The sequence below is a fragment of the Harpia harpyja genome, chromosome Z (genome assembly GCF_026419915.1).
Source record: "Harpia harpyja isolate bHarHar1 chromosome Z, bHarHar1 primary haplotype, whole genome shotgun sequence".
Taxonomy (NCBI): domain Eukaryota; kingdom Metazoa; phylum Chordata; class Aves; order Accipitriformes; family Accipitridae; genus Harpia; species Harpia harpyja.
The window spans coordinates 26975944-27003839 of NC_068969.1; the positions used below are offsets into that span (position 1 = coordinate 26975944).

At 54.5% G+C, this 27896-nt stretch overlaps 1 protein-coding gene across 3 annotated transcripts; it reads left to right on the top strand.

Annotated features, from left to right (window-relative positions):
* Window positions 1–342: 342 nt before the first annotated feature.
* Window positions 343–26733, top strand: FBXO10 (F-box protein 10). 3 transcript variants are annotated; one of them, XR_008233487.1, is made up of 11 exons: window positions 343–502; window positions 3782–4372; window positions 8934–9782; window positions 12240–12389; window positions 13846–13982; window positions 18177–18247; window positions 18847–18999; window positions 21301–21576; window positions 21876–22186; window positions 23474–24964; window positions 26392–26412. XR_008233487.1 is itself a non-coding variant. In XM_052777022.1 (11 exons), exons 2-11 carry the CDS (start codon window positions 3788–3790, stop codon window positions 26555–26557), a joined length of 2880 nt encoding a protein of 959 aa, XP_052632982.1. In that variant the 5' UTR covers window positions 343–502; window positions 3782–3787; the 3' UTR covers window positions 26558–26733. The 3 variants fall into 3 exon arrangements, 2 of the variants coding, with proteins under 2 accessions (XP_052632982.1, XP_052632983.1); XM_052777022.1 differs by having other exon boundaries at window positions 24783–24964; window positions 26392–26733; XM_052777023.1 differs by lacking the exon at window positions 26392–26412 and adding an exon at window positions 26240–26385 and having other exon boundaries at window positions 24783–24964.
* Window positions 26734–27896: the final 1163 nt, after the last annotated feature.

Genomic DNA, 27896 nt, shown 5'->3' on the forward strand with positions numbered 1-27896 from the left:
CTGACGCAAGACGCTGACGCTAAGTAGCGGAGGAGGGGCGGGGGGGGGGGGAAGAGAAGGGAAGCGTTGCTCTACCCCTTCACGTGACCCAGGGGGAGGGCGGTGGCTCTGGCCCCACCCCGCCCCAATGCATCAGGCAGCGGCGCGGGGGCACAGGCGCGAGCGGGGAGGGGGCGGGGCAGCCGCCCTGAGCCACGCCCCCCTCCCCCGGCGTATCGCGCGGGTCCCGCCGGCGCGGCGGAGCGGAGCGGAGCGGGGGTGAGCGGCGGACTCGGCCGGGCGGCTGGACCGGCGGAGAAGATCTGCGGGGATCGCCCCCCCCCCCCCACCCGCCCGTGGGCTACGGCCTCTGCCGCGGGGCCGGAGCGCCGCCTGCTGCCCGGTGCTGTCCGATACCTCGGCGGCATCGGTTGGATCCGCGACCCGAGCGGCGGCGGAGTACCGGGAGAGCGCCGGGCCGCAGCCCAGTCCCGGTACCCACGCGAGTCGTGAGCGCCGCCAGGTCCGGCAAGGGCAGGGGACGGTGGGATCGTGCTCTGCCCGGCGGGAGCGGCTCTGCTGCCCCGGGCAGAGCAACCCCCCCCCCCCCCGCCTCCCGCCGCTGCGGGAACCGCGGGAGCTCTCGGTGAACGAGGCAGGGAAAAGCCGCCGATCGCGGCGGAGGGAGGCTCGGCAGAACTTGTAGCCCGGTTTCTTCTTTCTCCAGCTTCTCCGCTGCCAGTGCTGCCCCGGGTTTGTGCCGACCCCCGCGGACCCGTTTGTAGGGAGGCGAGAAGCTGCTTTTAGGATCAGATGCTGCGTCCCGGCGGGGTGGTCCTGAGTGGAGGACCGCGGGTGTTTTTCCACGGCGGAGCGTCGTCAGGAGAGAACAACCCGTCTGATCCCAGGCTGCCTGCGGGCTCTGTGCTGGGGCGGCTCGGAGGGGCTCGGGGACTTGGGTGCTTGGTCCCCGACGGCCGTGAGGCTGGCGTGAAGCAGTCATCGAGGCCTCCTCCGTGTCCTTTGAGAAAGGCGGCATCCTCGGTTCTTGGCTGGGCTCGACGTCGGTATCGCCTCTCGCTGGGGAGGTGCTGGAGGATACAAAGCACCGACAGAGCCTGTGGTTTTATTGTTTCTTTGTTGTGGGCTTTGATCAGTTTTAGTCGTCCGGTAGTAAATAACAGTGGCTCATTTTTATTTTAGTGTTTGTACTGCTACCACAAAGTTTAATGGTGAGGCTTGTTGCAAATTAACCCGTAGTGATAAGCCTGCAAAAGGGAGAGGAACAGCAAAGACAAAGTGCTGAGCTTTTTGCCTGCTTGAAAGGGTGTGAGACTAAGTCGTGCCCCCTGCAAGTTCTGCTCAAAACTCTCGCTCTTCCAGTGTCGGTGTCTGGTTTCTGTGGCACCGCAAAGCCCAAGCTGGGGATGTTGTGCTGGGGGAGAGGCTCAGCAGAGCTGCCGAGCCCGCAGACCATAGCCGTGAGGGACGTGGCACCGCTGTCACGAGACCTTCCTTCCCAGCAGACTGCGTGGAGTGCTGCTGTGGGAGTGTGGCAGCAAATCTACCTTTCTTCTAGTAAAGTGGGGGATTCCCCACTGGGTACCCAGGTGTTGTGTAGGACCCTAGCACTAACTTGAAATTTAGTTTCAAGGCAAGTCTGTGCTTTCTTGAGCACCTTGTGATAGTTGCAGGATAGCTGGAAGTCAAGTGCTCTGCGAGAAGTAAAATTTGGTCAGTATCATTCAAAGCACTAAGCGCTTGCCTGCCTTGCCAATGTGCATCCGTGAGAGAAGAAGGGAGCCTGGTTCCTGGTTGCTTTTAACAGCATCATATGAGAGATGGACTCTGGCATTAGAGGGTAACCACAGTCCTTGCTGGAGTGCGTTTCTTGGCAAGTGGGCATGAGCTGGCAGTGGTGGGGTGGGCAGGGACAAAGCCAGAACCGCCTGGTGTGGGGTCAGAGCTGCTCCTGCCAGCAACGGCTCTCCCAGCCGCTCAGCTGACCTGAAGCCAGTCCATGGACGTACATGCTTTTTTGTGTTATCTGTAGGGCTCCGACCACACCAGGGCACTGATCTCTGGCTGCTGCGCGCTGGACAACATGGACAAAGCGGGCTGCTTCAGGGAGAGTGCTGATGGATGGTGCAGCTCCCCATTTTGCATTACTGTTTTTTCTGGACACTGATAATAACACCGCTACTCTAAAATACCAAATTTTGTGAGGTATCTCCCTGTTCAGTTAAGCTGCTCGTCTAGTGCTTTGTGGAGAGCGGTCAGAGGTCGCTGAGCATATGGGGCATCAGGAGGCTGGTCCACCACTGCATGTGCTGGGTGGGGGGCCAGCGTGGGAAGTGGGGGCTGAGGTCCTGTCATCAGGAGGGGCATCGTGCCACTGGCAGCCGCTGTTTCGCAGGGCAGGACAAGGCAGCGAACGACGCTAGGCAGGTGGTGGCACAAGCTGGAGCAGAGGGACATGGTCTTCCATGCCATCGGCAGCAGCAGCCTCATGCCGGGGTGGGATCGGGTGTCTGGGGTCCATTACGAGCCGTGACTGCTTTGCTGGTGGTGCATTGCCAGCAGTTACGAGTGCTTTCTTCTTCTCAATCCCTCTTCTGCTCAGAGGGTCCCGCTGGTGTCCCCGGGTGCTGGGCCGCAGGATGAACTCAGCCTCTGGAGAAAGCTTCACACCTTTCTTAATGAGCCCTGCGTCCCAGACAGGACCATCAGGCCGGGGTTGGGGACTCGCAGCCCTCTCCCGCTTGCAGCGCAGCCCTGCGAGCCCCCCTATTCCTGGTAGCAGCCATGCAGGACCCGCAGGCTATGCCACCGCCGCCTCGCAGCGCGACCCAAGCCAAACTCGTGGCAGCCCTGCATCGTGCAGCGCACGCTTCCAGCCATGCCTTTCACTCCCCAGAGGGGCTTCTGACCCTGCACCCACCCCACCTCGGCGGCTCCTCGCTCCTGGCGCCTCGCTCCGTGCCGCTGGGCGAGAGCTGGCAGATGGCTCTCCCAGGGACCCTCTGCCAGCCGCCCCCCCCTCAAAAAAAGGCCCGCGTGCTGCTGAGCGGTTGCCCTCGGCTCTGCCGAAAGTTGTGGCTCTCCCGGCAAGCTTTGGCCTCAGCTTCGCCCTTCTAGGCTGCCGGCCATGACTTGTCCAGAGCAGCGTTGCAGCCGGCCGCCCGGGCAGCACGGTTTCCATCCATTGCTGTGCGCAGCCACCTGCTCCTTCTGCCTTTCTGAGTGCTGGGGAGTCCTGCTGGGGCTGGAGGGGGGGGCTTCCCCCCCCCCAAAACCGCTGCCTTGCCTGGCAGTCCGGTGCAGGGAAGCGTCGTGGCTGCTGGGGCGGCCGGCTGCTGAGGTCTGACAGAGCGTGGCAGGGAGAAGCCAGGCAGGGGACGCGGCAATGCAGCGGCCTGCTTGGGGCGGATGGATGTGCTTGTTCCCGCGCAGTCTTTGAGCCCCAAGGTTAAGGAACAAGGTTTTAACTGCCCCGAAAGAGCAGAGACCGTAGAACGGCTTGTTTGGGGATTGCTGGCCCAAGACGGAGGGAGGGAGGGTGACGGTGGAGGGAGCACGCCGTAGGGTGTGCTGAACGCTGCTTGGTCAGATCCCATGGTCTCCGCCTGAGGTGTGCCGGCCTGCTGCTCTGTACGGCTCTGTCCCTGGAGAGACGTGTCCGTCAGGGACTTGCGTGTCCCCGTCGGCACGGCGTCCCTTCCCTGGCTGAGCCTCGCCGTCCCCTCTGTGCCCCAGAAGCTCTTCAGGCGCGCCGCTGACTCGTGCGTCCTGTCCTTCGCAGGTGCCGATGGAGGTCGGCGGCCTGCCAGCGGAGCTGTGGCAGCTCATCTTATCCTACCTGCGCCTCCCCGACCTGGGCCGCTGCAGCTCGGTCTGCAGGACCTGGTATGAGCTCGTCCTCAGCCTGGACAAAACGCGCTGGCGGCAGCTCTGCCTGGGCTGCCTGGAGCACAGACACCCCAACTGGCCTAACCAGCCCTGCGTGGAGCCGCGGTCGTGGAGAGAAGCCTTCAAACAGCACTACCTGTCCTCCAAAACCTGGACCAAAAACACGCAGGACCCGGAGTCCTCCAACTGCCTCTCCCTTTTCCGGAGGAGGAAGGGCCGGCGCCGGCTCTGCGTCGGCGCTGGGGGTGAGTTTAGCAGCCTCCGGGCTGCCCTGGCTGCTGCCAGCCCTTACGACTGCCTCGTGCTGCTGCCCGGCGTGCACGAGGAGCAGAGTGAGGTGCTGCTGAAGGTGCCTGTGGAAGTCGTGGGGCAAGGCAAGCTGGGGGACGTGGCGCTGCTGGTGAGCATTGACCAGCACTGCCCCACCGCCCGCCTCTGCAACGTGGTCTTCATGCCGGCCCGCTTCACCTCAGTGGTGTACAAGGTGAGGCTTGGCGGAGCTGGGGGGGGCGGTGGGGATGGCGAGGCCAACGAGCTGTCGCAACCGAGGGGCTTCCCTCGGTCTGCAGGTATCCGCAGAGTGCGACCGGGGGGGTTCGCGGGACTCCCTAATGCGTGGGGGCTCAGGGGCTTTGTCGTCTGACTGTCTCTACTTCGTTACAGATCGCCAGAAATGCCACACAAACCACCACTAGCAAGAATGCCTTTGGTTAATAAAGCAAATATGTATATATCAGGCTATTACAGATTACTATCAGCAATCAATAACACAATATCAATCAATAGTACGGCAGCAATCAGTAACAGAAACAATCAATCGTATAGCAACAACCCATAACAGCAGCGAACAAGTAGGTAAATACTATGGCAGGTTACTGCAAACTTACCACCAATACAACAGCAGATATGCTTATGGTAGGTAACTTACATGGTTCTATAATACAGGTGTCAAGAGAATTAGACAGATTTCAGAAGGTGCCAAACCATCTGTCGCAGGAGAATTATTAAGAGAGGTCATCATGGTGGGGTAAACTAGAAGGGTTTTATGAATGGTTAAATGATGATCAAATGATGATTAATTGATGATTGAATAATAATGAAATGGTAATCAAATGGTGATTTAGCATCATCATAGCAGATTTAGCAGTTAGCAGTGTTTAGGCAGTGAAACACTGATTTGACAATGATTTAAATAATAATTTAGATGGCGGTCAAACACTACTACTTACTACACTTCCAATAATTAAGATACAGCTGGATATATAAACGTCACTAGCGTACAATATACTTTTAGGCCTAATGTAAAATGTCGCTTGCCTTGCTGTAGGTATCAGATGCTGGGTAAGGGGTCTCTCAGCCTCAAGGAGTAACCTTGCATCCCTGCTGAAGGCAGATCACCACCATGCAGCCTGCTGCCATACAGGAGAGCTAAATGGGCTCGAGGGCTGGCTGCAGATACTTATAGTGTAAAGTGATGAACTCTTGTGCAGGTGCACATGATACCGAAAAGCCGGTCGAAGAAACTCTCTAAGACTTGTTTTGGAGTTTTAGAAAGCAGGCATTCTTTATTGCAGCGCTGGATGCATGGGGGATAGTTCCACCTAGCGTGCATACCACAGCTTTAGGACTAACAGGTTATATAGAATAACTAATTGCATATTAATCAGATCAGTATACATATATATAAAAATAATTGCAACTGATTATCTTAGTACTGCCTACATCCAATCATGCACAATGAAGGATCCATTTGAGTCAAAGGGCTGCTTTTGCAACCGCTGACCCATTTGAAGTTCTTGCTGGCTGTCCTTGAAGTCTTTATTCTTGTCCTTGTTCTTTGATCTTGAAGCTTAACGCAGTTTCAATCAATCACACGTGGTCAGTTTCAACATTGTTCTCATCTAGCGTACAGGAACATCTAGTCATAAGCGCAAAGAACTGCAAAACTTATGAGTAACTACCTCTAGTAGTTAATTGCTTGGCTATACTTTTGCCTATTGTTTCAATCATAGTGTTAGTATAAGATTTCTAATAATTATTTACCAAATCTCACTTTTACAGTCACCTAGCAGCAAACCAGTTTCCACGGCTGGTACAAAATATTAAAACCATCAAAATACTTAGACGTACCATACAGAATGTATGGAAATATGCTATCACGCAGCTGTAATTTTGTCTAGTTTTGTTTAGTCCCAGCGCGGGGTGGTACTGTTAGCTCCTGATAAGGCATGGCCTAGACTCCTTAGTCCCTGAGAAGATCTGGCCTGGCACTGTTCTCACAGTTTGCACGGCAGGGCTGACTTCAGTCAGGGCTACTTGTCGGTGATGCCTCCACAAAAGCACTGTTCACTTGGTGAGAGTGGGCGCATCTCTTACACCATCCCAGAGGGGCACCCAGCCATCCCAGAGATGGGAGGGCAAACCGAATCAACTCCAAAAGCGGGGCCAAAGGGGACCAGCGAAGTAACAGAGTCTCACATCAAAGATGCCCTCTGTCACAGTCTGGCGTTGGGCAGGCATCCCCAGCCAGGGTCCGAGATCTTCTAGCAGGTTCATGTGGAGAGTTCAGCCAGTTTAGGAAAGGAGAAGTACATGCAGGATGGGATGTTCTCAGAGAGAGAGGCTCCATTTTGGATAAAAGTTAAGTCTGTTTTAAAAGGGTGTAGCACACCACCACTTTGAGCAACAAGTAGTTGCTGTTAATTTCCGTTTTTCACCTGGAACAGCCAGTAGATGATGATGTTTTTGTTCTTTCAGAGCAATTTTATTTTTCTAGACTGTTTCCACTTTTCCAGATGATAACTTGCCATTACAGCCCCTCGTTTTCTCAGTGGTGCTATCTCAGGATGTCTCTGGTTTCTTAGTACCCAGCTGCACCTCAGAGGTGCAGCTGCACTCCTCATGGATGTTTCTGGCTCCCAGCTCCCAGGCTGGCAGGCATTTTCCTTTGTTCAGTGATTTCCCCCTTCTCACCAGCCGCCTTTCCGAATGCCCACATGGCGAGGCGTGAGCGACTTGAGAGGCTGGGCATGCAAGAGGCACCCCCGGGAGCTGGCACTCCCCGCGGTGCCCTCCACACCAGCCCCGCTGCCCCTAAAACCGGTTGCCGCTGATGTGCACTCTGCCCTCAGCCTGGGCTGGGAGCCCTCAACCGGGATGCCCAGGGTCTTCTCCGGACCTGTGCCAGGACAAGGGATCACAGCTCCAGCCCTGCTGCTGTGGTCCACCCTGACGGTGCTTTGGTCCCCATGGACAGTTGCTGACTGGTCCAGAGTGGGACGTGCCCCAGTGTGTGTGCTGCACCCGTGGAGCTCCCGTGGAGCTGTACCTCTGAAAATGAGACCTTCCTCATGATGACTCAGACCATCATTAGTTATAATTTACAGTTTCATTTCCTTTTCACCATTTTATTATGTGACATATTTAACTGAAGCAGTCTGAAAGTCCCCAGGAGAAACATAATGCACCGGCGTGCGGTGGGAGAGCTGGGTCACAAATCCGCTGAGAAAGTCTCTGTTTGTCCATGGCCACATGCTGGGTTGCTGAAGCGGACGTGTGGTGTCTTGCTCAGAGATGTCTCCTCCATTTGGCTGGTCAGTGTGGCCGCATTTCGCCTTTCTGGCTGTCACGCTGGTCTCTGCATGGGTGATGGTACAGCCCTTCAGCTGCTGTCAGTGGAATGAGAGCATTTCCTCCCAAATCTTTCAATGAAAAACAAAAAAGCAAACTTAGACCAATCCTACTGGCAGTCATTAAAACCCTGCGAGTTGCAATTTCAGAAAGGCTTTCACAAGCAGCCTCTCAGAAGCTGATTTGATTGTGTCCCTTTTAATTAGCTTTTTTTAATTAAAAAAAGGGAAGGTACGATTCAGTCTGGAGCAGGCTGAAGGGATTTCTGTGTGGTTGTCTTTGGGTACAAAGAAATGCATTTCAAAACCTGTTCAGGGTACGACCACTTCTGAGAGTACTCAAGACTGAAAACAAATGTTAGGACAGTGTGTTGGCTGCAAACTCTGGAAATCTCTGTAAAATTGCCCTAGCTCACCTGTCACAAGCTATTGATCTGTCTGCTTTTAATGTGGTGCACTAGGCAATTGAGGGATAACTTGGGAAGAGAAAATAACAACTTAGGAGATTCCTAGTCAAATTAGGAGCACAGAAATTCCAAGCATACTGCTCAGTTTTTCTGACCTGGCTCCTCAGTACCTTGTTACATTTCTGTTGGCCTTTTCCGTAGATAAGCAGATACTTGCCCTGCCTGTGCAGGAGAGAGATATTTGGCCATGCACAATCATCCTGGTGGTTTGCCAAGCGCCCATAAATTGCTGTGTGCATTGCCTAGCAAAGCAGGAAGGCCGTGGTAGGGATGGCGCACAGTTCTGCAAGTACCAGCAAGTCAGATGGGAAACTGCAGCCAGGGAACAAGGAATTGATGGTGTCTCTCCTACTGCAGTGTCAGAACATAATGCCTGTGCAGCAATATGGCACAGATTTTTAACCTGTTTTGCTTTGCACTTGAAGCATCGTGGGTGCAGCATCCTTCCACCAAATATACACTAATGGCTCCAGGGAGAACTGTAGCTTTCCAGGCCAACCAGGTGATATCATCTTACCTGCTGCTTCACCCTGGAAAACCCTGAGTCCCTTAACCATGCCAGCTGGCAAATACACATCTCTGAGGGTTGCAAACTTTTCTGTGTAGGGAACGTTGCTAAGGTTTAGTGATCTTGGTACATCTCGGCCCTGTCTGCTCCTGTGTGTGACTGCTGGCCCTTGCTGAGATGCAAAGCTGTGTCTTGGCAGGGAAGTTAGGGAAGTGTTGCCAGCAGGGAAGAAAGTCAGTAGGTGTCACTTGTTGCAAGATTCTTTCTAACTCAGATTCCAGCACTGCATCTGTGCCTGGGTGAGCTTCTTGTATTTCTGACACCTGAACGCATATTGTGTTTGTGGGCATGAGCTTGTTTGCTGTGGAAGGACTTCATGATACATACAGGGCTCTTTTTTCTTGCTTTGTGCAATGATGTCACCTTGTGCTTACTCTCCAGACAACCTCAGGCTATGTCCAGTTCGACAATTGCAATTTTGAAAGTGGGCAGCTGCAGATCCATGCACCAGGGACGTGCCAGGTGAAGTTCTGCACCTTCAGCCAGTCCAGCATCTACCTCCGCAGTGTGGCCCTCTGCATCCTGGAGAACTGTGAGTTCACCGGCAGCGAGAACGCCTCTGTAACTGTGGAGGGCTGCCCGAGCTCGGACCGTAACTGGGCCTGCAAGCACCTAGCCGTGCTGGCCAAGTCCTGCGCAGCATCCATGCGGGAGCCCGACCCAGCCGACTGCCCCATGGCCAAGCTGGATGGCTTGGGGGAATTGCTGCTGGGGCCAGTGAGAACATGTGAGATTGTCGTAGGGGAAGAACAAAGCAGCTTACTCTCTGCTGCGGGTGCTCAAGACCTGCTTGGCTCAGCCCAGGAGGACTCTGAATTCGGAGAGAACCTGCAGGCAGCAAAGGAGGAGGAGTACTCGGTCCTCGACTCAAACTCCAGTGACAGTGATTTACACAGTGACGATGAAGAGGATGCTCAGGCTATGTACAAACTGCCCTATCAAGACCACAGCCTGAGTCACACGCTTGCTGACATTATGGACAGCAGACTCCAAAGCAACAGACTGCATGCCCTTCAGAAGGACCTTAAGCTCAAGTCTCTGCAGCAGGAGCTGCAGCAGGACAAGGAGGCCCAGTCTTTGGCCAACTCTCTGCAAGGCTGCATCATCCGACAGTGCCTTTTCAGGGACGGGAAGGGAGGAATATTCATTTATTCACGAGGGCAAGCAAAACTGGAAGAAAGCATCTTCAGGGATCTGACCTACGCAGTGCGCTGCATACAAAACAGTAAGGTGCTGTGAAGACTGCTGTGAGCCCTCTTCCCTCTCCCTCCTGCTCCACCAGCTCCTTTCCTGTGCATGGCTTGGGTTAACGAGCTCAAACAAAAGGCGGGTCACTTGCAGCCACCTGCTTTCTGCATGCAGTAATGTTGTAATTGCAATTGGAGGCATTAACTCGGTGGCATGCTGGGGTCATGTAGTCAGGCCTGCGCTACCTGTAAATTAAACTCTCACCCTGTAAAAGTGCTGCTGGTTGTCATCAACTTGGCTGGTCCCAGCACAGCCCATACCACAAATGCAGGGACGTGGGGACTGCGGTGTCAATCCGTCGTCTTGCCCCTCTCCATGGCCAGTCCTGGCTGCTTCAGGAGAGCCTGCAGGGGTGGGTGCCTGCCGCAGGCAGAGATGGGTTATAAGGAGGGATTTTGGCCAGGGACATGTGCTGGAGGCTGAACCGAGGTTTTTCCCTCAGCACAGCATCATCTAACCGTGTGCTGGCCTGGAGCTCTCCATCTCTGTGCCTGTGTTCCTCTTCAGACAGGATGGTGGTGGCGGCGAGGACTGGAGGGAGAATCACGCTGCCAAAATCCCCAGTGGCGGCAGCGTCGGGGGAGCTTGGGAGGCTCCTCTCCAGCCACCTGCCCAGAGCAAGAGCATCCCCACCGCTCGGTTGGGGGAGCCCAGGATTTGGACCCATTTTTCAGTGTATCGCTTTAAAAGACTGCAAATGGAAGTTTTGTGCAGGGGGAGGAAGGGGCATGTTTTTCCACCCGGTTCTGGGAAAGGACTTTGCTGTGATGATGCTAGCTCCCCATCTGTAGTCCCCACAGGACTGCAGAGCACTGTTACCTGTGCAGGAATGCTTTGCTTCTTGGCAGTGGAGAACGGCTCCTTTCTTTCCAAGGGATACCCGTAGCAGAGGTGCCCTCCCAAGGGCCGACCCGTAGACGCAGAATGGTGGCAGGAGGGAGCAGAGGCACCTCACGCAGCTCTGCCGTGCTGCTCAGATGCTCAGAGCTGCTCGGGGGCTGTTTTCGTGGGAGTTAGGCTGGCGGACAAATGCAGGTCCAGCACTTTGGACCACGTTCTGTTTTTATTCCCTTTGGTTTGCTTCCAGTTCGCTCAGCAGCCTGGTTTTAACTGGTAGCAAACGGGAGGGAGATGAGGCCAGCCCATCTGCTGCTCCCAGTGACATTTTGCTCAGCTAGGAATTAGGGCAGAGGCTCTTGTCGAGAGGTGGGTGTCAGAGCATCAGGCAGTGGGAGACAGTGAAATGCTTGCCTGTGAGATGAGGGCAAGGTGCAACGCAAAGCGGGAGCACGGCAGAGCTGGTAAGGGCTCCGTGTCCTCACACAGCCAGGACCCTCTGGCACAGGGCAAGCCTGGGCCAGGGTCTGGTGTGTGGGACCCAACCGGAGTGGGTGCCTGTGTTTCTCGCCTCCTGTAGCTCCCTCCCCGGGCAGCCGAGCGTGACTGATGAAGACAGGCGGCTGTCAAGCCCTGCTGAGCTCCACGTTTAGTCAAGAGATTGAATGAAGCACCTTTCTGGAATGAGCAAATAAAAGGAAGTATAATTTAATTACCTTCTGATCTGTGTTGCTCATTGAAGTGGGATGTGCAAAGGCAATTTGTAGATTATTTCTTGGCACTCGTAAGACACGGATTTAAGACATGAATTTGTTTGGCTGGAAAATATTAAAAGATTGCTGCTGCCTAAATATTTAACTACTTACTTGCTTAGAGGAAACGAGGTTGTTAAGAGTGGTGTCAGTGACTTCAGTCTGCTGGCTGGGCCATTTCTGCCCCCGAATGGCAGGATCTTTGTTCTGAAGGCGCCAGGTGAATGGGCAGGTCGTGTGCTGAGCGTGTGTGCTGTAGTGCACTGGCCCGCTCAGCTTCATGGGAGACTCGTGGGAGTCTCTGCAGTATTTGACATGTCACCTCCGAGCAGCTCTGTGCAGCAGAGTCAGGAGGGAGCCTGTTGCCGACTGCGTACGGAGAGGATGCCGATGCAAACGGGGACTGCCTGAGCAGGGATGGGGCAGGTCTCTTGTACCACGAGTGGTGTGGAGACGGGACGGGGAATGGCCACTCACTGTTGCTGATGGCGTGCAATCGCAATGCAGCGAACGAAGCCATTGGGCACACCTGAACGTCGGCTTTGTCAAGCGGAGGGATGTGTCATGCCAAGAGGATATCTTTGCTCCAGCTGTGCAGCACCAAGCACTGGGGGTCCCCATCCCCAAGCAGACCCATGCCAGTGCGTAATGCCCAACAGGCTTAACTGTAGCGCTTGTCCACACACACTGATCTTCCTTTCAGCTGGCCTGTGTGCCTGGCACACCCCAGGTTGTGGGAGAGGCAGAGAGGTCGTAGATGCACAGAGGTTGCAGAAGGGAGAACTATACCCTTTTTTCATGTCCTCGACCTTCTAACTACAACTGCAGGTGCTTCTCCTCTTCCCTGCAGGTCATCATGCTGAGGAATGACATCCACCATTGCAAAGCATCAGGGATATTCCTGCGCCTGTCAGCAGGAGGCCTGATTGCAGACAACAACATCCATTCGAACTCTGAGGCTGGAGTGGACATTCGTAAGGGCGCCAACCCCCTTGTTCTGGTACGTACCCCTCCAAGCTGTGCTGGAGGGCAGCGTGCTCTTTCTCTCACATGCTGTTTCTTTCCAAGGGGCAGCAGGGATCCATCTCCCAGTATAGAAACCACTGACCTTTCCATTAGCTTTGACCTTCAGCCTGTTTCTTAGGGTTTTGTTGATGAATTAGACTACAGCTAACCCCAAGGTACAGCAAAGTGCTGCCTGATGGTACATGCATGGTCTCCCGCTCTATCTGATGGTATGTATCTTAAAATTGCTGTGCATAGAGGGCAGGGTAGGGGGATGTTCCCCTATCAGATAAATACCCCTGTGTAATGAGTGAACTCGTGCAAGCAATGCAGTAAATGAGAAGGTGGTAAATTGGCACTGTACTGTAAATTGTTTCTCCCATACTGGGAATCATGTTGTCTACCCTAGGAGTTGGTGGAGGGTCTCAGCGCTCTGCCTAGCCTCGGCCAGGAGGGGAGCAGCAGCCTGCTCTCCGGTGGCAAGGCTTTTCTTCCAAATGAGTAGTGTCTCCAGCTGTGCAGTGGGTGACCTTGTCCCTGTTTATTGAACACTGTATCTGTAGTCATCCTTGAAGGAACCGGGGCCTCACTGTGCAGGGGGAGACAGAGAGGGAGATACGAATTACCACCCAAGTGACCCTCTGGCTGCATCAAACTCTCCATGTGAGCTCTGCACAGGAGATGGGGCAGGCAGAGCTGCAGGCCCGTGGAGGAGGAGGTGGCAGCTCACCCACGGAGCCGCAGGGCACGTCTGGCCTCGGTTGCAGCTTTGAGCTGCTGCTTGTCGCTTTGCCTGGTTTGGCGATTCCTACCCCACCACTCCACGAGATACTGGACTGGGACTGCTGTCCTGCGCAGAGGGTCCCCGTGTACCCCTGTCCTCACGGGAGATGTTGGCCCCTGTGGAGAGAAGCAGCCCTGTGGCTGTTGACAGTGGTCATTCAGGCTGTGCAAAGCGCCGTCTAACAGCTTGAGAAAAGACACCATGCTGTAACGCCAAGCCCCCTGCTTGGACTCCTGCCTCCAGCTCCTGTGAGGTGCCACTGAGGGTCTTTTCCTCTTGGTGGCCATGGGGAGGTGTTGGACTTGCAGCTCCACCAGCCCTGCCCGGTGTCAGACGGGCTGTGGAGAACAAAGCATCACCAGGTCCGGGGCAGCCCTTGGAGATGTCAGCAGGAGCTGCTGGAGGAAGAAAAGGCTGCAGGTATGATGGGAAGGGAAATTAGGCATTGTGTACTAGAACCCCAAAGAAAGGTAAAAGTTAAGTGTGCCTTGACCATTTGAGAGTGATTTCTTGGCAGCTGGATTAATTACCCTTCTGCCCTTTTCCCCAGCAGGGTTGGGAGCTGTTGCTTTTCTCTGTGGTTGCTGTCTCCTCTTGCTCACTTTTATGAGTGACCTTCCTTCCTTTTGCTTTTATTCTCTCTACATGTGCAAAAATAAAACCATAGTGCAATAAGATACACAGTGGCCTTCGCTCGGGCATTGTCGTCGTTGGCAACGGAAAAGGCATCATCCGTAGCAATCAGATCTATGGGAATAAAGAAGCTGGCATTTATATTCTGTATAATGGAAACCCTGCTGTGAGGTATGTTAGCTAGCACTGATTTCTCTCTCTCCTCCTTCATCTGTTAAGAATTATTCCTCCCACTGTGCACACTTTTCTTCTCTTTTTTTGTATCCCCACCATAGAGCAGGATTAGGCCCATGGTGCACTAGTGCCTTTCTGTGACTTCCCTCTATCTGCTTGCTGCACCCAGGTCTTTGCCAAGTGCCAGTCCTGGGTTTTCCCCCTGGATCTGAGGAGGACACAGGTTGTGTTCAAGATGAACAACTCACACATGTCATGGTGCTTTTTGCAGGGAAGGGGGAAATGGACCTCAGAACTCCAATCATTGTTACTCCAATTCAGCTTTCTGCTTTAAACACCTGGAGCTACTGAGTCGTGTCTGTTTAATACCATTTGGTTTAGATGTTAGTGTTGGTGTCCGGCAGGCTTTCTTCAGGTTGACGCCAACTGGTAGCAATGAACCCAGAAATGAGATGGCAGCTGGAGCATGGTATTGGTTACAGATGTGAGGGGCATCTCATCTGTACTGCCACCCCTTCCTGCCTCTCACTGTGCCTGTGGGTGATAAGAAACAGGCGTGTGACAACTCACCAAGGTGCTATAGAGTGGAGTGTGTCACTGTCGTGGTTTAACCCCAGCCAGCAACTAAGCACCACGCAGCCGCTCATTCACTTCCCCCCCCGCCCCCCAGTGGGATGGGAGAGAAAATTGGGAAAATAAGTAAAACTCGTGGGTTGAGATAAGAACGGTTTAATAGAACAGAAAAGAAGAAACTAATAATGATAACGATAACACTAATAAAATGACAACAGTAATAATAAAAGGACTGGAATATACAAATGATGTGCAGTGCAATTGCTCACCACCCGCCAATCGATGCCGGTTAGTCCCCGAGCGGCGATCCCCCCGCCCCCACTCCCCCCAGTTTATATACTAGATGTGACATCCCATGGTATGGAATAGCCCTTTGGCCAGTTTGGGTCAGCTGCCCTGGCTGTGTCCCCTCCCAACTTCTTGTGCCCCTCCAGCCTTCTTGCTGGCTGGGCATCAGAAGCTGAAAAATCCCTGACTTTAGACTAAACATTACTTAGCAACAACTGAAAACGTCAGTGTGTTATCAACATTCTTCTCATACCTAGCTCAAAAACATAGCACTATACCAGCTACTAGGAAGACAATTAACTCTACGCCAGCTGAAACCAGGACAGTCACAAAGGGAAGAAAATGGTTGCCCTGGATCAACCCCTAGCTAGGATGTGAGTATACATGCTGGAAGTGTTGATAATTAACAGTGCTTCACCCTCAAGACCTGCAGACCTAATGAAAGCAACTTCTTGCAGGTTCATGATCTGTGTGCAGAGCTGGTGAGTTTTAGACAGACTGCCTGTACAGACTCTTAAGAACAGGTTACTGAGGCACTTAGTCAAGGTTGGGACCTGGAGAGGAGAAGTCTGCACCAGATGTACCAGCCCTGAAAACACAGGGGTCAGGGCCAGGCGTTCTAACAAGGGATGATGAAAGTGCTCTCCGAGAGATGTATTGATTTCTGTGAAAAGTGGTATTGTAATGGCAGGGCCCAGCAGTGCAGAGGAGACACGCTGCGGGATGGAGAGATTCACGACATCTCCTTCCCTCCATACTTTCTCGCAACTTCATTGGCAACCCCAGCCTGCACATGACTGATGTATGACCGTCCGTGCTTGTTGGCACGTAGGAGATGATGGGGAGGAGGCAGGGAGGAAGCTCGGTGGGAAGACACTTTTTTTCACCTGACCAGCCGCTCACTTTGGAGGAGCCCCCCGTGCTCCGCTTGTGCGTGCTGCTCTGTGCTGCCTTTCATCTGTGTTGTCTTGAGGCAGGCTCCGGCACTGGTTTAGGCTGCGTGCACCGGTGTTATCCTGGTGGTGCCACGTGGAGCTGTGTTGAGCATGGAGCTCCACGGGAGCTGTTGGCATGGCTGGGACTCACGGACAGGATGACGTGTACAGCTGCAGGCAGGCAGGGCTGGCAGAAGGGGGGTGTTTATGGTAGGAGTAATGTCCTTTGCTGGGTGCCTTTTCCACAGCTGGAAACAGAATAATGTTTTGCCCATTCCTGAGAGCTGCAAGCCCAGCTCCGTCCTGTGTCGCTGCCTGCAGCTGCCTGGCTAGGGGACAGGTTTCAGTGGGGTATTTTGAGGGGCTCTGTGCAAAAAGCAGGGAGGCATCCTTCTGAGAAGTCTGCCAGCAATGTGGGTGCTGAGTACCATTTTGAAGCATGATACAGGCCCTTGGGCTGGTACATCTTGCAGTCAGAGGTACCCTCTGCAGCAGCTAAAAAGTTGTTTGGGTAAGACCATGTCCCCTGCTGTGCCGACGCCAAGGCTGGGAGGTACGGAGTGTGATGGTGCCAGGTGGTGGAAGGCTACTGTCCGCTCCCCTAAGCTGGTGAGAGCAGCACTGGAGGGCACTGCTCTGCAGCGGTGGGACTTGGGCAGCTGAGACACCCCCCCCACCTTGTGTTCCTGGGGGATTGCCTCTGGGATAGTTTCATGGCTTCTTTTCCTCCTTACCCTCGCAGCTGCTGGTGCAAGCACGGATTTCAAGTACAGGCACCTTGTGCGCTCTTCTCACCTGGTCCCTCTTTCTAGAGGCAGGTGGACGTGTCGCTGCAGCCCACAAGCAGCTTTCTATTCTCTGGGCACCGCTGATAGCCTGCGTTGCTCTGGCAAGGCAGTGGGGGCTTCCCTCAGCTGCCAGACCAAGCGGTCCTGCCTGAGCAGGCAGCTGTGAGCGGAGGGGCAGCCGTGCCGGGGCAGCTGAGGACAGGAGAGGCATTAGCTGTCCGGCGAGGTGGAGCGGACCTCGCCTGCACTTGTCCCTGGGAGCAGCGTGAAGTGCTGCGACCACCCCTGCACCCACTGCCAGCGCTGGTGATGGCGCATCACTGGTGATCGCATGTCACGGGCGCAGCTTTCCCACCCCGGCTCGCTGCCGTAGAAGCTCCTCTGCTCTGGGGAGCGGAGCCGCATCCAGTCGGCGCTCCTGGGTGGACGCTGGGACAGAGTCTGTGCCAGGCACTGCGCTCAGTAGGTCAACATGAGCTCGAGATCACCCTAATTGCTCTCCTGCTCTGAACCTCATCAGCAAGCCAGAGACTCGGGGTCACGTGGAGGAGGAGCTGGTGGTGGGCTTGGGGTTCCTGGGCTTTGTTCCTCCTGATGGGTGGTAGGTGGGAGCCCAGGGGACAGTGGGTGACTCCTCTACTTGGGCACAACAGGGCCCACATGTGCTCTCCAGACCGTTGCACCCAGCGCGGGAGTTGCTCCTGCCACCGTGTTTAATGTTTCGTGCCATCGACTGCAATCGCTGTCTGCCTGCTGGCCTCAGGGCTCCTCTCGGAGCAGCAGTCCCATGGCTGATAAAGTCTCTCATCTCCTTCCTGGGATGGGGAGGATGGGAGAAACGGGCTAAAGCCCCCGCAGACTCCTCTGCGGCATCCACCTAGCTGGGCTCTGGCCACTGCACGGTGTGCCTCCCATGCTTTTCCGTGGGGGCACAGGGGTCTGCAGCTTGGACCCCCTGCTCCGTGCTGCCCACAGGGGTAGTGAGGCTGCGGTGGCCAGCAGCGGGTGGCCTGCCTCCCCGTGGGGTGTCCTGCATGGTGCTGGGAGAGCTGAGCGTGCAGAGTGGTTTGCAGAGGAGGGAGTTTAATCCTGAGGAGAAGGAAAGTCCGTCTCAGGGGTGGGGGTAACTGTGGGTGCAGGTAGCCAGCGGGGCAGAGAGGTTGGGCTGCGGGAGGCAGCACTTGGTTCTCCCTGTCCGTATGTTCCCTGTGGCTGCGGTCCTGGAGACAGGACCCTGGCAGAATAGATAACTGGTCAGACGCGGTGGCCGTTTGGATGCTCATGCGCACCTCCCACTCTTCGAATGCTCTTACTGACATGTGTTTCTCCGTGCCTCTTTTGTACTTTCCTCTCCTTGAAAGTGGTTCGCCTGTGAGTAGCTCCACTCTGCTTTGCATGTACCTTCCCCACTGCGCTTCCCTCTCACTGCACTTCGCTGTGTGGCTGTCCCATGCCCAGCTTTCGCTGCTGGACACAGGCAACAGGCTGTGACAAGCAGCCAGCCAGGGAGACTGGTGCCTCTGCAGGGACCTGCTGCGCTTGCATTGGTGCAAACCATGAGCAGGCAACGCTGCTGCTGGTAACTTTCTTTTCTTCTCCTACCTCAGTGGGAACCATATTTTCCAGGGACTGGCTGCTGGAATAGCAGTGAATGAGAACGGGAGAGGCCAAATCACAGGTATGGGAATGAAAATGGCATTGTTATGCCCAGTTTGTTTCTGCCTTTAAGCCTCTGTCTGTTTGTTTGATTGCAAAATTTATCTTGTTTTGGTTCTTGGGTGACTTTAGGTGCAATAATCCCCTGGTTTGCATTTTCTAGTTGGCATTTCTGCCACTGACAGAGGGAGCATGTCTTCCCACAGTGTGCCCTCCAAATTATTGTTCCCTTTGTCTCTGGCCCAGCTGGCATGTGGAACTGAGCTCCAGAGCAATCTGCCATATGGACTGCTTTTTTTTCTCCTCCCGTGCCATTCAGTTTATAAGCTAAAGCTGTCAGTGACGTTTTCCTACTGTCGTGGAACCTCCGAGTGGTTTTCCACTCTGCCGTACACCTCAAAGGACAGGGATGTAGCAGTTACTAGAACTGCTAATGACCAGTGTCCTGTGTGGGAGAGCACTGCCAGGGGAATGGGGGAACGGGGAAGCTCCTGAGGCTTGGGCTCTGCCGCAGGGGATGGGAGCTTCTCGGTGGGGCCAGGTCTCAACTTGCCAGGTCTCCTTGCTCTTCCGTGGGCTGGAGGCCTGTGTGGCCACCTCATCTTCCCTGCTTGGCCCTAGGGAATGTCATCTGCGAGAACCAGTGGGGCGGTGCGGACATCCGCCATGGGGGTGACCCCATCCTCAGGAACAACCTCATCTCCTACGGCTACTCGGATGGCGTGGTGGTGGGCGAGCGCGGGAAGGGCCTCATTGAAGGAAATGCCATTTACGGTAAGGAAGCAAGCTCAGGGAAGAACGATTCTTGTCTTCTCCGCTGTCCTCTTGGGCTTGCCGTGCTGCCTTCTGCCTCCGGTGCGCTCTGGAGCTGCGGTGGGTGCCCGGGAGGGGGCTGGTGGGGCATGCCCAGGGGTGTTGTCTCAAAGGCAGCGTTCGGTACCTGGTGTGCAATAAGCCAATCTTACACATAGAGCTGGGATATTTATTTAATTCATGTCTGTGCAGAGATGAGTGCTAGGTGATAGTTCCACAAAGCTAGCACACCACACCAGAGAACTACAACGTATTTATCCTGTTACGTGATTAGTAAAAACCCGCCTAAACTTACATTCAGTCATTAGTAGTCACCATCTCATCTACTGTTGGTTAGTTATATTTAAATTAGCCTCGCTTGCTATGTAAAGTAGCAACCATGCTCCTTGCAGGTGTGGGTGGGCAAGTCTTTTTGGTCCTGAATTGAGTCGGTGGTTGCGATCTCCTCCTGCTGCCTTTACTTTTCCTCCAGTTCATGCTTCTTTGGCAATCATCCGGCTTTTGGCACCTTCTGGAGCAGGATGTTTCCTTCTTACCAGTCTTCAGTTCCTCTTCGAGGGTATAGTCCTTAGCAAAGCATGGCCTACACAATGAAGCTATCGATTAATGGTCATCCTAAATCAAGCAGTGTCACTATGACCTAGACATTAACAAATATATGGCTTTACTTAGTCTACGTTTTAGCTAAAATCAGATTGCAAAATCGTATTTTACAACTATGCAGACAACTGTTCAGCAGCATTTCCACATAAAATACTTTTAATGCTAAACTATATAAATTACCCAGCCTACAGGATGGAGCTGTGGTGTGTGCCCAGGATGCTTGGCTGGGAACAGCACCAGGACCAGCCCAGCACAAGCACTCCAGAGGTCGTGCCACCAGTGCTGCTGGCCTGCAGCTCATGAGGGGGCCTCTCCCCGCTGAGAAGACCACCCCTTTGTCTCCAGTGGAGGGCAGGATCTTCCCTTTTGAGCCCCGAGAGGGAAACTGGCTTTGCCCCATCGCCCTCGTGCAGGACAGGGTTGCAGGAGAGGACGCATGGTCCCCACGGGGCAAGGGGAGCTGCGTCTGCTCCTGTCCTGCACCCAGCTAACCCAGGGCAGGAGGAGTCTGGCAGGGTCTGTAATCTAACAACTGGGCTAATGTCTAACAGGGCGTAAATTCCCCGTGTGATTTTCTCAGGAAACTGGAAACAGCTTTTTTAAAGGGGTTTTAAAGCGGCTGCAGAGAGACAAGTGCTGCAGAGAGCCCACCGCTAGCGGGGCAGGGGTCTGAGTCCTGGAGGGGCTGTGCCCTTCCCTGGTCCCGTTTAGGACCGAGATGGGATGCAGCCAGTCCCGTAGCATGGCTTTGTGTGCATCTGTCTGTCCGTCTGTCCCGCTAGTAATGCTGGAGGCAGTGGTGGCCAGTAGTGCTGGTGGCCAGTGTCAGCCCCTTGCAGCGAGGGTAAGGTACACAGATAGGGAGTTCCCGGAGGTTTTTGGAACAGCAGTGGACCGGGCACGAGGAGGGTGGTCGTAGGGCTCAGCCACCCTGGGGGTGGTGAAGCTGCAGCTCAGCCCGTGTATTAGACACTGGAGAACACATCTGAGCTCCCGAGGCCAAGCCTTGGGGAAACCCAGCTCAGTGCTCCTGGACCTGCTCGCTCCCCGGCTCCGGAGTGTCCCAGTCCTGGAGGAGGAGAGACCAGGGCACATGGACTTCCAGCACTGTGGCTGCCCATCTGTGGCAAAGCCACTTGTGCATGGAGCCGGTGGACAGGGCTGTGCCCGACCATCATAGAATCATTTAGGTTGGAAAAGACCTTCAAGATCATCGAGTCCAACCATCAACCATGCCCACTAAACCATGTCCTGAAGTACCCCATCTACTCGCTTTTTGAATACCTCCAGGGATGGTAACTCCACCACTTCCCTGGGCATCCCGCAGAGCCCCAGGGCAGTGGGGGTTTGCCTCCTGGTTGCGTAAGTTAAACGAGCGACTTGAGCTGGGTTCAGAGCATGGGACAGTGCCAGGAGGGGGTGGAGGTGGGGAAATGAAGGCACTGAGCTCGTGGACTTGAGTTGGCCCAGTGGGACCAAGTCAGGGCCAAAGGATCTCTGTAAGCCCCTGACATATAGGGTTAGCCCTTCATGTGTGCTCAAAGAAGAGGATCGCCTCCATCCCACCTGCACCGCACACAGATTACCAGCTGCTTTGGGGCAGGGCTGAGGGTCTCCAAGCACTGCTAAGTTGGTGGGCTATGCCACCCCACACTGCAGGCAACAAGGGCTGCGGTGTGTGGATGACGTCCTCCAGCCTCCCGCACCTCATCAACAACCAGATCAGCCACAACAGCATCTACGGAGTGGCGGTGTTCTGCCACAAGGACGACGCTGGTGACTACCCCCCCGGTCAGGGGGGCAGCGAGAACTTCCAGGAGGATAGGGAAGGTGCTGGCGGGGAGAACGACCCCAACCGTGAGGAGGAGCACCCGGCTGCCCGGCGTCCCATCAGCGTGGCACTGGTGGAGTTGAACAGCATCAACCACAACGGAGGTGAGCTTGGGGTCCGGGGGTCTTCCTGGGCTCCAGGAGAAGGGGTGGCATGCCGAACGGTGTGTTGTCTTGGCCCACCAGTGCTGGCATCTGCCTCAGCTGCCACTAGGCCAGGAGCACCCTGGAGAAATGGTGGGCTGAGACCTGAGCATGGGTGGGTTTTGGTCCTTAAGCTCTGTGTCAGAAAGTGGTATCATGGCAGAAGAAACCGGGTAGCTGTCAGAAATAGGAAGATGTTTGTGGTTGTCACGACTGAGGCTCCAGGCTCTTAACTGGTAGCTCTTCTTTTTGGTTGGCAGCTGCTGGGTTGCACGTCAAGAGCAGTGAGGCGCTCAACGTCATCGCCAACGTAATTCATGCCAACCGTGACGGCGGGGTGGTGGTGCTGCAGAGCAGCCAGCTGACGCGTGTTGCGAACAACAGCATCTCCTGCAACAGCCGGGGAGGCGTGCTTGTCGAGGCCGAGTGCCGCGTGGAGCTGCGTGGCAACGGCATCTATGAGAACAGCAGCCACGGTATCGTCTCCAAGGGAGAGGGCATCATCATGGAGAACGACATCATCGGCAACCACAGGTGTGGCCTTCAGCTGCTCCAAGCAGCGGACATGAAGGTGCGTCCTGCGGAGAGCTGAGGGGGGGGCACCGACTTGTGCCTCCCTAAGGCCAGGGGCAGAGGCGAGACAGAGCCTGCTGCTGCTGCCCTCCCACCTTGGGTGAGGGGGAAGACAGTTAGCAAGCCCCCAGTTAGCCAGCAGGACAGGAGGGACTGCCCTGGCATTGCCAGCAGGAGGAGCAGACAATCAGGATTCCATCCTGTGATTAGAGGGGGGGTGTGATTTCCAGGCTACGCTAGAATTGTGTCCAGCTGATCGAGGAAAGTTGTCCCCCATCTCCTTTGGCGTTGGGAGGTGCACCTGGAATGTTGTGTCCAGTTTGGGACCTCGAGGTCACGAGGGAGGTGGAGTAAAGGGAGAGGGTCCATGGTAGAGCAGGGTGGGCAAGTGCTGGGACACGACTGATGAGATGAGGCAGAGGGAGCTGGGCTTGGTTAGTCTGGCAAAGAGGAGGCCAAGGGGGACCTAAAAGCAGCCCACAGCTACCTGAAGGGCCATCAGAGCCAAGCCTTCTCAGCAGTGCCAGACAGTACAACAAGGGTCAACAGCACAACTCGCGGTAGTCCCTGGGCACCAGGAGGTCCAGGTGGGAGACTGCGGGACCCTTCTTGCCTTGGAGGGTGGTGCAGACCTGGGACAGGTCACAGAGTGTTGTGGGGTCACTGTCCTTGGGGGTTTCCAAGGCTTGGCAGAAAAAAGCCAGGGCTGCTCTGATCTAGTGCTGTAGACAGTCCTACTCCAGAGCTCCCTTCCACCAGCACTCCTTAACTCCAGGTTTTTTCGTGGGCAGCCACTGGGAATGGGCTGGAGGAAAGTCAGCAGAAATTGTTTGAGGGGAGACATAGGTGGGAGTTAAGTAAGCCTTTGTTTTTAATAGGGCCAGCAGTGCAAAACTGGAATGCATTGCTCAGAAGAAAGTGACGTTTCCATCCCTAGTGGGTTTGAAGTGTGTCACATCCTAACATCCATCAAGAGAGGTTTAGAAGTGCTCTGTAGGGCCCAGAGGGAGGAGGTGAGATCTCCCTAACCTCAGCATTGTTGGGTCCACGCTTATTATTGCTCACATGCAGCAGGAAAGCACACATGTACCACCAGAGCTGGCCGTGCTGCCCCAGAGCACTCGGTGCCCACAGTGACGGGAGTGTGAAAGGACGTCTATTAGCAGCAGCTGCTTTTCAGATGGGCAAGCACATGGGGGAAGGGCTTCTGCGAGCTCACGCCATTGCTCAGTGACAAAGAGTAAATTTTGGAAGTCCTATCTCAAGGCTGTATCCTGTTTGACAGTGATCCACAGGTGGCTCGTCACATCTGTCTGATGTTTAAACCTTGGTAAAGGACAGCTCAGTCATCATTTCCCACATGCGGATTCGCAGATAGCTTGTAGATGAGACCTCTCTTCTCTCAGAGCAGCAAAGGGAATCCTGTGCATTTTGGTGCAATGACGTTCGACAAAGTCCATCTTCTCCCAGGCTTGTCCCCTGTGTTTAACTGAGTGGCACAGTCAAGTGGGTGATCCTGTAGGCCTCTCTTGGAGATTTGCAGGCTGTGTGAGCTGTGCTGAAGAACTGGATTTATTGGAACTAGATTTTTTGGAAGTTAGATGCAGTGTTCCAGCATCTAGCCAGTTCCCAAGGTTAATACCTGGCTCAAGGTTGCCTCCGTTCTGTTCTTTATTGAGGTGAAGCCATCGGGCATCAAAATGATAGATAAATGCAATTTAACTCATCGTCAGGGACCCCTAAAATGAGTATACAGAAAGCCCCGCCAAGACAAATGCTCTGCATGAGTCCTGCAGGGGCTGCAGACTCCTTTTGAAAACCATGCCTGTAGAAAAACATTGTCCTCTGGACCAGAAGGTAAAAACCACTGAATTTTCTGTGGTGCCAGCTGTCCAGGAGCACGCAGGCAGGATACATATTGCAGGGTTCATTTGGGGAGCAGAGCAGGGGGCATAGGTCCTTGTTGAAGTACTGGCGATGTCGTGGTGCTGTTGTTTCTTGTCTGCCCACTGGCAGAGCCCGAGAAATGCCTGAGAGCAGGTGAGATGGTGTGCGGTACTGGGTGGGGAGAAGTGCTGGGCAAGGAGCGTTGCAGCATCTGTTGCTGTGGATCCAAGGAGGAGAAAGGACCAAACTGATCTTCCAGATGGTGGCAAAGCAAGAGCTGTGGCCTTGTCTTTCTTGGGAAGAGGAGACTCCTAAGTGCTCTTTTTTCATATACGAAGAAGTGACAGCCTGTAAGTCCAGCCGTTTGAAACCTGAAGGGCAAGGAGCAGTAGCAGGTTCGTGTTTAGCAGCATCTGTGCTTGTGTTTCACCACGGGGTTCAGTACCAGCTTCAGGGAAGCCTGTAGCATCTAGCACTGACAGCAACTGAGCTGCCAGCTGGGGCCACCAGTAATGTGTGGAAGGTCTTGGGAAAGCTTGTGTGCGCATGGCTATGGCGCATCCAGTCTGAACCCTTGGTATGCTGCGAAACTGCCAGGGAGTGCTAGTGAGCCTGCAGAAGAGATTTGGTGTTTGGTTTTGTGCTGACTAAAGAGCCCTTTGAACGGTGTCCTGCTTGGGCCATCCCATCTAAAGCTTATTTTGCAGGTGACGAAGAACAGGATCCAGTCCTTTCAGGACTATGGGATTGCTCTCTTTGATGAAGCCAAAGGCCTGGTGCAGGAAAACCTCATTTTCCAAGGGAGATCCAAGAAATCCATTTTGCGGCCGGTGTCAAATGCAGAGGATTGCGTCATCCAAAACAACATGCTTCTCACCTTCAAGAAAAGGTGAGGCCCCTGGCACCATGGGGTGCAGTTGTGAGCTTGGAGCCACTGCTGTGCTCCTGTGTTAAGGAGGGCTCTGGTTTTGTAGCTTCCCACACCCGCTGACCCGTGGCATCAGCCCCACTTGTGTGGTGAACCACTGCGGGTGAGGACTGCAGATCAAGCAGAGCCAAGATGCCTCTCACTGGATACCTCGAAAACCAACTGAGGGGCTTGGATTATTCCTTGACAAGCCAGTGTGGGTCTTCACGATGTCTCTGAGCATAGGGACATCTGCCCGAGCTCATTTTCCTGCCCAGTGCTGCCTTTGAAGCCTGGCTGCTGAGTTTGTGTACTGCACTGCTGTCCCTGCAGTACGGACAGCCCTGGGGTGTTTGTGGTCTGGGCCATCAGAGTCAGAGGTAGGAAGAAAAGCCAGAGCCACCCCCCGCCTGCACTGTGCTTTTATGCTGGCGGGGAGGAGGTTGGCTTCAGGCACCAGATTCCACCTCCAGGCTTTTGCTACCAGAGCAATGTGAATAATGAATGGGAAAATGGATCCTGAAGTGCTTGTTTTTCCCTGACGTGATTTAGCTACCCTGGTCTTTGTGCCAGTAGAGAGAGAATGTGTCTTCTGGTGGTCTTCAGAGGTGCCGCTGTAGCTGCGGACCTTTAATGGGTATTGCAAAGCTTTCCTTAGCTGCTGGCTGTCACCCAGATCTCAGTGACTCTCATCGTTATAGGCCTTGTTCAAAACAGGTCACTCTAGACCAGGACTCTGTAGCAGATGCCTGAGGAGGGAAAGCCAGAGCCCTGTCACCCATACAAGGGGTGGGTAATGAGGGTATTGTTCTTTTTAGCTAGAAATTTGACCTTGACTCTTCTCTCTGGGTCACAAATCTTGGTCCAGGGTGTGGGAGAGGACACAGTGAAATTGGAAGACTTGCATTACTGGAGGGAGGTTAGGACATGTGGTCCCCCAGGCTGATGATGCTCTCACCTGGTCCTCTAGACTCCCATAGCATGAAAGTCAAGTGCACCAGAGAGGACTCTCAGCACCTCCTCCAGTGCCCTTAGCACTACGATTCCTCCATTAGGTTTTCAAATCTGGCCCCCTTTAGGCAATTCTTGGGAGGTCCCAGCATTGACTCTCGTCTGCAGGCTCTTGCCCCATCTCGCAGAACTTGCAGTCACTTAGAGGTGTTGGCTGTGAAATCACAGAAAGTAGTTTTTGCAGTAGAGCAAGATGTTCTGTCTCAATTCTCCAACCATTTCTGTCCCACTTGTGTTTTGGAACAGATGTCCTATGGTGAGCATTGTGCACCTCCCAGCACTGCTCTGCCCCTTTCCTCCTTGAAGGGTGAACCTCAAGGGAGTGTTTCTAAGGCTGCTCTGGAAGCACCGTTTCACCCCACTCATGGCCACGCATGGGGTGTCTCTCCTTTTCCCAGGTTTGATATGGAGTGCATGCTGATCAACCCCCCAGCACGGCCTCACATTGAAGGAGGTGCCCTGGGGTCCTGCGCGGCGGCTGGTGGTCAGAGGGTTTCCAGCATAACCACCAGGGTGGATGGGGGCTGCCACAACCACGGGAGCATCTTCTGCACCGTTCTTTGACTTGGGAGGGAGGTTTCTTCACCAGTCTCTCCACCTGTCTTTTCTCTAGAGCTGCCGCTGGGAAGCTCTCACAGCTCAGGAACAGGGACCCCCAATGGACTGTACTGCTTTTTCATGAAGGATTTTGCAACTTCAGTGGCACCTCACTAAATAAAAAAAATAGCTGGGAAAACGGCCATTAATGTCTTCCTCTTTGCCCACTGAGATCGCTGATGGGTTAATTTATAAGTGAGCAGTTCCTTAGATGAATTTGCCAGGCCTCCCCAGCCTGAGGTCCAGACAAACCTCTTTTCCTGTGGGGCCTGCAGCGTTATTTATTTGGGAATCACTTGCTTTGAAGCTTCTTTGTCAGTGACCATCTGCATTTGTGCTGGAAGACTGAGAGACTGACAACGTGTCCTGTGTGGTCTCGCTCAGTTTCTGTTTGTGCTGATTGTGACCAAGAAGGGGCACGCAGATGAACGCAGACAGACGTACGCACAGACAGACATACATGCGGTGTGGGTCCCTCCAGCAACCGGGGTCAGATGCTGTCTGCCCAGTCCCTGCCCCTGTGTCCCAGTCTCCCCATTTTCTGGCTCCGGGACATATAAGCCTCCAGAGGCTGCAGGCTCGCCCCAACAGACAGACAGACACGCAGAGACAGGTAGACAGAGTGCCCGGGCTCCCAAACCACTTCACCTCCTCATTGGCAGCAGCCCCACGCAGATGCAGATCCCACCACGCCACCGATGCTGGCACCCACACCGCAGGGAGAGCCCTCACCCCAGGAAGGGTTAGAAACGGCGCTTGATGAGCGAACAGGACAGACCAGCATCTGTCCTTGGCCACCAGCCACCTGTTTACACACAACGGGCCACTTTTTATCCCCTTATCCCTCTGTTTTCCCATCTCTGTTCTTCCAAAACCATGTCGATGCCTGTGTTTCCCTACATTTGGTTCCTCCCCTGGGCATCCTGTAATAAGCCATGTGCAATCTAGGAATGCTCTTCCCATGTAATGTGTCCTCTACCCCTGGCAGTGACTCCTGGGTCTGTGAGGTGCTCAGGAGAGGGTGGGTGTCCCCCAGCCCATGGGGCTGAGCTCCCCTGGCACTGGGAGGAACTGGGCAGGGGCTCATGGCTCTGAGGGTGTCACTGGGGATCCCCCACTGGCCCCTGGGGCTTGGGAGTCTTGCTTGCAGGGAGACGGAGGCTTGCATGCCGTAACCTCCCATGACCAGCTAGCAGTTTCTGCCTCGTCATCCCCCTGCCTGAAACTGGCTGTCGGTTCCCAGCTGGATTTTCTTTGTCTCGTTCACATAACAAGCTGTCCACACAGGTTTCTCCTCTGATACAAG